The sequence below is a fragment of the Symphalangus syndactylus genome, chromosome 23 (genome assembly GCF_028878055.3).
Source record: "Symphalangus syndactylus isolate Jambi chromosome 23, NHGRI_mSymSyn1-v2.1_pri, whole genome shotgun sequence".
NCBI classification, from domain to species: Eukaryota; Metazoa; Chordata; class Mammalia; order Primates; family Hylobatidae; genus Symphalangus; species Symphalangus syndactylus.
The window spans coordinates 46058908-46067643 of NC_072445.2; the positions used below are offsets into that span (position 1 = coordinate 46058908).

Genomic DNA, 8736 nt, shown 5'->3' on the forward strand with positions numbered 1-8736 from the left:
GACTGTGAACTCCTGTGACTGCCAGTGGTGTACCTGAAGGACCATTGGCCTTTTTACACAGTGGCTCACAGCCGATTTTCTTGTACGCAAATTTGGGTTAAGATGTATGGGTATTTTGCGTGGCTGGGTGGGCGTCTCCAGAAATTCTGGTGTGTCACTGTTAAGGGCTTTTTTGTTAAGAAGAAGGAAAAAAAAATCCCTTCAGCTGAGACTTATTTTCATGAGGAAAAAATTGCTGTACTTGGCCAAGTGTTGATGAATGAATCTCTACCCATTGAGAAGAGAGCTCAAGCTGCCCAGAAAATTGGACTGCTGGCCTTCACAGGTACTGATCTAACCGGCTGTGCTAAAATGAGCGTTTCACAACACTCATTTTATAACACTGTAGTTTAGTAATTTTTCTTAGCTGTAATCTTAAAATTCTGATAACATTTCATTGGATGAGAGGGATATTTGCTAAGCGAATGCAGCCAGGTTTTATTCACCTTGAAATACTCACTCTTGGCCGGGCACGGTGGCTCACGCCTGCAATCCCAGCAATTTGTGAGGCCAAGGCGGGTGAATCACCTGAGGTCTGGAGTTCAAGACCAGCTGATCAACATGGTGAAACACCGTCTCTACTAAAAATACAAAAAATTAGCTGGGCGTGTTGGTGCATGCCTGTAATACCAGCTACTTGAGAGGCTGATGTAGGAGAATCACTTGAACCCGGGAGGCGGAGGTTGCAGTGAGCTGAGATCGTGCCATTGCACTCCAGCCTGGGCAAAAAGAGCAAAACTCCATCTCAAAAAAAAAAAAAAAAGGAAAGAAAGAAAGAAATACTCACTCCTGGGTGCTTGCTTAAAGGAACCAGGGAGGAGACCAGCAAGCAGAGACCTTCCCAGGCTTTTCATATCACTGCTTGCTTATCAACACACACTTTCTGGTCTTCCTGGCAGCAGCATGGGAGGTGGGGGAAAAAGGAAAATTCAAAGTATCCAAAGTATCCTCTACAGGGCAACAAGAATATGAACATATAAGCATTCCAAAGTGTTACTAGCTACTAGATACACCAAATACTTCTGGAAATGCAAATGCTTGTTTTACAGGAGGACCACCTGCTGGAAAATTTGCAGCTGAGTACATGGAAGAAGTGGCTCACTTGTTGCAAGATGAGGAGCTGGCACCAAAAATAAAGATCCTGCTGCTCCAGGGTGTGGCATGTTGGTGTTACTTAAACCCTGTCAGCCAAAAAAGAGCCAAAAGTCTGCAATTTATTCCTATTCTCATTAGTTTTTTTGAAGGCAGATTCGAGTCTACTATCAAAAGTGAAATAAATAGCTACCTCCTCCTTAAATTTTGGACTTGTTACGTTCTCTCTGTCATGACATGCAATAACTTGTCTTACGTCAAGGAGCTTAAAAACCACAGTGCTCTAAAATATCATTTGCAAATGTTGGCTGCTGAGAATTGGTCTGGATGGACAGAGAATTTTGCAGAGGTGCTGTATTTCCTAATTGGTTTTCACAGGAATTAGTTTCTCTAAATCCAGTTACATGTTGCAGCTCTCTGTGCCATTGTATTACCCTGGAAAACTGAAATAAACAATAAAAGTTGATGTTTTCCTTTGTAGTTGAAGAGTTCTGTATAGATTTTCATACAGTTAACTGCAATAATCAAACTACAGAAAAGCAATGTTGTTTAAAATTACCTCGTAGAGAGAGCCCATTGAGCTTGCTCATGAGTGTATTCTTTCTCATTAGGAAATAAAGATGTTAAAGCATGCAGTTAGATACAATGGGGAATATGAATGAAACCACCTTTGCAAAAATGATGACAGTGAGAAAAATCTGACAGCGAAAGAAAGCTGACCTCACTGACGCCATCTTTCTTCTAACCTCTAAGCTGCCCTTGTTCATTCCTGGGCATAGGCCAAACTAACTTTGGGAAGAATTTAGTTCATAGTTTAACTATGAAACAAATATGATTACCTAGACTCTTCCCTGAAACAAACTCCCTCCTTACTTGGGGACCAGACTGCTTTTATAAAACTAACACATTAGCCACAGATTGGAAATTATGGCTCAGGAGTCATGCAGCCAGAGGCCACAAGATTCTAACCTCCCCAGTTGCACCTACAGTATTGAAAAACCTAAGATTGGTATTTGAGGTATTTTTCAGACCCTGCATTCTGATGGGTCAGCTGGCACCACCCAGACTGCCAAGCTGGGTCTTCTGATCTTATGGTCACCAACCAGCAACTGACTCAGCACAAGAGGACAAGTTCCAGCCTCCTATGATTTCATCTCCAATGGAACCAATTGGCATTCCCCATTCCCTAGCCCCCTGCCCACGAAACTATCCTTAAAAAACCCTAGCCTCCAAATTTTCAGAGAGGCTGATTTGAGTAATAATAAAACTCTGGTCTCCCGTTTAGCCAGCTCTATGTGTATTAAAATCTTTCTCTATTGCAGTTCCCTTGTCTTGACAAATCTGCTCTGTCTGTGCAAAGAGTAGGAAGAACTCATAGGGCAGTTACATGAATACTTGTAAAATTACAGAACTGGAATATTATTTTTGCCACCTATTATACAAAGGCTAGAGAGAATGACCATCCCCAATGTTTATCATTAAATCATGAAACTCTTATTTTCTAATATATCTTTTTTTGAAGTTGATTAAAAATATGTATTTTACAATTGATTTCCCATTGGGAAAAAAAATCTATGCTGGTAATTTTTTTTAACCATAGGCTTCTGTGCAGAAAAAAAATTATTAAAAGTAAAAAAAAAAAGACCTCATAAAAATTAAATTCATAAAATGGAAATTCATCAGAAGATACATCATGTATATATATTAGGAGCAATGGTGCACTTTGGGAGTTATTAGATGACATTAAACCAAGGCACCCAGAAAGACCAAATCCTAGCTCCACCCACAGCTACCTCCTTCAGCAGGCACTATTGACCCACCTGAATCCTTTCAGCCCTATTTCAGTACAGAACCTCCGGTGGCGGTACTTTTGAGATGGTTCTCTGGCTATCAGAGCATTATCTGGTTGCACATAGGGCCGACTGGGAATTAGCACTAGAATTAGCACTCCTCCTGCCTACCTCCACCTGCAGCAGCCCGCAACTCCACTGGCACAAACGTCTGGATGGAGATGGAGCGCACGTGTTCCGACGCCTAAAGTTAGGTAGGCTCTTTGATTTTCATAAAAAGATGTTATTCTCTCTGTTTTGTCTACTAGATAATCTGCAACAGAATACCTGCACTTTGTGTGTTAACCAACCTCATCAAAAGTTTTATTCGAAAAACTAATATTGGCAGAAAAGTGCCTAAGGGATATGTACCTGATTCTCTAACTACACTAACACCTGCCTCTAGCTTCAGTTGCAACCATAACATTGAATTATGTACTTTCATCTTTCACAGACTTGCTTTGACTGAGCTGTGCTTTAGTGTTAGGCACAGAGGGGGCTATTAAAAAAAAAATGTCGTGTAGATTCGTGATCCTCACTTGTATTTGGGATAGGAATGTTGTGGAGGATGCTAATCACATCATCAGATGGGGTTTCCTTAAGAAGGATCTGGAGGGGAATTTTCTCAGATCTTAGACCAGAAAAAGCTATGTTCTGCTGAGCAACCGTATATTTCCATTCTTTGTGGTTTTGTGAAGTATGGAATGCAGAGTTTCTCAACTAAAATCTAGTTGATAGGAATACATTAAGGATTGGAAATTGGAAGTTCCATTTAGATACTGAATTACTGCCAAGAATTACTTTTTTTCTTTTTTCTTTCTTTCTGTCTTTTTTTGAGATAGGCTCCTACTCTTTCACCCGGGCTGGAGTGCAGTGGTGCAATCATAGCTCACACCACTGAGCTATGAATATTATCAAGACTGGGGAATTGCAATAGAGAAAGAGTTTAATACACGTAGAGCTGGCTAAATGGGAGACCAGAGTTTTGTTATTACTCAAATTAGCCTCTCTGAAAATTTGGAGGCATAGATCATACATAACCGTGAACTCCTGGGCTCAAGCAATCCTCCTGCCTCAGCCTCTCATGGAGCTAGAGTTACAGGTGCAAGCCACTATGCCCTGCTAATTTCTTTTTCATATATATATACACATATATGTTTACACACACGTTTTTAAAATAGAGATGGAGTCTCGCTATTTTGCCCAGGCTGATCTCAAACTCCCAGGCTGAAGCATTCCCTCCTGCCTTGGCCTCCCAAAATTTTGGGATTACAGGTGTCAGCCACCACATTCAGCCTTTTAATGCTTTTAAAATTAAGTTTTTATTTCAAAGTAATGCGCGTACACAGTTTAAAAAGTCAAATAATGTAAGGCCTCTAGTGAGAAACAGCAGTCTCTGAGTCCCTTCCTCATTTACACTCCCAGAGGGAACCATCTGAATTCTTTCAGTTGTTTCTTCTGGTATTTATTTACCTCCATATTTCTAAATAATTTATATACATTGTTAATTCTTGTCTTTTTTTTTTTCAATTTTGGGGATTTTTGTTCTTCCTTCTGAATAGGACAGATGGAATTTGGCATTCTAACACTCATCTTGCCTACCTCCACCTGCCCTACTCTTCCTCTCTCGATGTAATTATGTCACAATTGTTGATTTAAAAAATATGATAGCTGGGCACAGTGGCTCACACCTGTAATCCCAGCACTCAGGAAGCTGAGGTGGGAGGACTGCTTGAGGCCAAAAGTTTGAGACTAGCCTGGGTAACATAGCAAGACCCATCTCTGTTATAAATAAATACATTAAAACCCAATAAGATTAATTCAGTATTTTCAAGGCTAAGTCATACAGGATATTATGATTACACTTCCTTCTTTCCACAACTCTGTTTTCTCTGGAGTTTCTGTTTTGTTTTGTTTTTGAGATGGAGTCTTGCTCTGTCGCCCAGGCTGGAGTGCAGTGACACGACTTCAGCTCGCTGCGACCTCCGCCTCCCAGGTTCAAGTGATTCTCCTATCTCAGCCTCCCAAGCAGCTGGGACTACAGGCACGTGCCACCATGCCTGGCTAATTTTTTCGTATTTTTAATAGAGACGGGGTTTCATCATATTGGCCCGGCCGATCTCAAACTCCTGACCTCGTGATCCACCCACCTCCACCTCCCAAAGTGCTGGGATTACAAGCGTGAGCCACCGCGCCAGGCTGGAGTTTGTTTTTCACTTAGTTTTCTGAATACCTATCACTTTTATTTTTATTTTTTAAATTTTATTATTGTTATACTTTAAGTTTTAGGGTACATGTGCACAATGTGCAGGTTTGTTACATATGTATACGTGTGCCATGTTGGTGTGCTGCACCCATTAACTCGTCATTTAGCATTAAGTATATCTCCTAATGCTATCCCTCCCCCCTCCCCCAACCCCACAACAGTCCCCGGAGTGTGATGTTCCCCTTCCTGTGTCCATGTGTTCTCATTGTTCAATTCCCACCTATGAGTGAGAACATGTGGTGTTTGGTTTTTTGTCCTTGCAATAGTTTGCTGAGAATGATGGTTTCCAGTTTCATCCATGTCCCTACAAAGGACATGAACTCATCATTTTTTATGGCTGCATAGTATTCCATGGTGTATATGTGCCACATTTTCTTAATCCAGTCTGTCGTTGTTGGACATTTGGGTTGGTTCCAAGTCTTTGCTGTTGTGAATAGTGCCGCAATAAACATACGTGTGCATGTGTCTTTATGGCAGCATGATTTATAATCCTTTGGGTATATACCCAGTAATGGGATGGCTGGGTCAAATGGTATTTCTAGTTCTAGATCCCTGAGGAATCTCCACACTGACTTCCACAATGGTTGAACTAGTTTACTGTCCCACCAACAGTGTAAAAGTGTTCCTATTTCTCTACATCCTCTCCAGCACCTGTTGTTTCCTGACTTTTTAATGATCGCCATTCCAACTGGTGCCTATCACTACTTTATTCCCACACTTTCCTCTATATGTCTAATATCTCTCAATACAATCATGCACTGAGTAACTCTCAGCTCCAGCTCCACCATCCTTTTGCTCCAATCTGGGCCTGCCCTATAGCTAACGAATACAGTATTTTAGGGGTTCCCTTCAACATCCAGGACCCCCCATTACCCCTCTCATCTTGAAGCCTCTGTTTCCTGTATACTATTTCTTCCCTTTTCCTGGTTCATTCCAACATTTTAGTTTGAAAATTTTTCAGTGGTTTCCAGATAAAGAATGAAGGGGAGGTAAATGTTTTGAGTATTTGCATGTCCAATGATGTCTTTATTCTTCACTTGATTAATAATTTGACTTCAGCCTGTCCTTGAACCAAGAGAAGCAGCTGAGAACATCAGTGTTCTGTGCAAGCCCTCACTCCCCAGAGGAAGAAGGGAAGAGCTGAGGCAAGCACATGAGGGTTATTCTTCCCAAAGTCATTAATCAGGCAAGTCCCTCATCTCCACTAAAACCAGGAGTGTTGCAGCTGGTGGAGATTCCTACTCCAGGAAGAAAACATTAGATACGGAAAAGAAGCATATATGCAACCAATTAAAATGTATAAATTCATGTAAGGATAAAAAGAAAAGAAGTAGCTGCTTCTGTATCTTTCCAGAAGTATTCTATCTATATACAAGAAAATATACATCTATCCCTTTCGTCGTCCTTGTTTTAACACATAGTAGCATTCTATACATACATAATTTATTTCACAGTTGGTTCTACATCTTAAAGAGTTTGATTCTTTTCTACTGCTTCAGAGTATTTCATTGTGTGACTGTACTATACAGTTGATCCTCGAACAAAATGGGTTTGAACTGCTCAGGTCCACTTATATGAAGATTGTCTTCTGCCTCGGCCACCCGAGACAGCAAGTCTGCCACCGAGACTCCTCTTCAGCCTACTCAGTGTGAAGACGATGAGGATGAATACCCTTATGATGAACCACTTCTGCTTAATGAATAGTAAAAAATATTTTCTGTTTTTTATGATCTGCTTAATTCTTTTCTCTACCTTACTTTATTGTAAGAACACAGGATATAGGCCGGGTGCGGTGGCTCACGCCTGTAATCCCAGCACTTTGGGAGGCTGAGGAGTGTGGATCACCTGAACTCCGGAATTCGAGCCCAGCCTGGCCAACATAGTGAAACTCCATCTCTACTAAAAATACAAAAATTATCTGGGCGTGGTGGCATGTGCCTGTAGTCCCAGCTACTCAGGAGGCTGAGGCAGGAGAATCGCTTGAACCCAGGAGGCGGAGGTTGCGGATTGCACCACTGCACTCCAGCCTGGGAAACAGAGTGAGACTCTGTCTCAAAAAAAAAAATTTAAAAAACACAGGATATAATACATGTAACATACAAAATATATGTTAATCAACTGTTTATATTATCAGCAAGGCTTCCAGTCAACATTAGCCTAATAATTAAGTTTTGAGAGAGTAAAAAATTATATGCAAGGCTGAGCATAGTGGCATGCCTGTAATCCCAGCTACCTGTAAGACTGAAGCAGGTGGATCACTTGAGCCCAGCCTGAAAAACATAAGACCTTGCCTCAAATAAAAAACTAATTTTGGCCGGGTGGGGTGGGGCTCATGCCTGTAATCCTAACACTTTGGGAGGCCTAGATAGGAGGATTGCTTGAATTTAGGAATTCAAGACCAGTCTGGGCAACATAGCGAGACATCTCTACAAAAAAAATCAGCCAGGTGTGGTGGTGTGTGCCTGTAGTCCCAGCTACTTGGGAGGCTGAGGCAGGAGGACCGCTTGAGCCCAGGAGGCAGAGGTTGTAGTGAGCCAAAATTGTGCCACTGCACTCCAGGTGATAGTGAGACCCTGTCTCAAATAACAATTTCAAAACAGAAAATTTATCTTGGTCGGGTGTGGTGGCTCATGCCTGTAATCCTGGCACTTTGGGAGGCTGAGGTGGGCAGATTACCTGAGTCCAGGAGTTCAAGACCAGCCTGGCCAACATGGTGAAACCCCTGTCTCTACTAAAAATACAAAAATTAGCCAAACATGGTGGTGTGTGCCTGTAATCCCAGCTACTCGGGAGGCTGAGGCAGGAAAATCACTTGAACCCAGAGGCGGAGGTTGCAGTAAGCCAAGATCATGCCACTGCACCCAAGCCTGGGTGATAGAGCCAGATTCCATTTCAAAAAAAAGAAAAAAGAAAAATTATCTAAATTTTAAAAGCAGAAGATTGCCAAAGAAAATTTGTATTAGCCAGGCGTGGTGGCACACGCCTGTAGTCACAGGTATTCTGGAGGCTGAGGCAGGAGAATCTCTTGAACCCAGGAGGCAAAGGTTGCAGTGAGCCAAGATGGGGCCACTGCACTCCAGCCTGGGCAACAGAGCTGAGACTCCGTCTCAAAAAAAAAAAAAAAAAAGAAAAATTTATATGCGGATTTTCAACTGTACAGGTGTTGGCTTCCCTAATGGCTGCCTTGTTCAAGGGTGAACTGTAATTTATATAACCAGTCCTATACTGATGAACATTTAAGTTATGTCCAATATTTTTATAGTTTAAAGTTGTAATGAATAACCTTAAATATGTGTAATTTCACGTGTGAGCATATCTGTTGAATATGTTTCTAGAAATGGAATTGCTTAGCCATACTTACATCTTTTGCTTTTGATTTATTCTGCTCCCTGCATTGTGACTTTTGCCTCACCTTCTGTTGACTCTGCTTTGTCAGTGCGGGATTATGTCCTTTACAGCTTACTGTCATCTTAATAAGGTTTGGGAAAGAGATAAATTAAATGGCTCTGT

At 41.4% G+C, this 8736-nt stretch overlaps 1 protein-coding gene across 1 annotated transcript; it reads left to right on the plus strand.

Moving 5' to 3' along the window:
- Nucleotides 1-1597, plus strand: ARMH2 (armadillo like helical domain containing 2). The gene is made up of 2 exons (XM_055263641.2): nt 1-325; nt 1089-1597. Exons 1-2 carry the CDS (start codon nt 103-105, stop codon nt 1514-1516), a joined length of 651 nt encoding a protein of 216 aa, XP_055119616.2. The 5' UTR covers nt 1-102; the 3' UTR covers nt 1517-1597.
- The last annotated feature ends 7139 nt before the right edge of the window (nt 1598-8736 follow it).

What these genes read in the sequence shown, in the direction of transcription:
- ARMH2 (XM_055263641.2), top strand. Translation starts at nt 103, where the DNA reads ATGTATGGGTATTTTGCGTGGCTGGGTGGGCGTCTCCAGAAATTCTGG. An exon ending in TGGACTGCTGGCCTTCACAG is followed by an intron (nt 326 to 1,088) that starts GTACTGATCTAA and finishes CTTGTTTTACAG; the next exon opens with GAGGACCACCTGCTGGAAAA.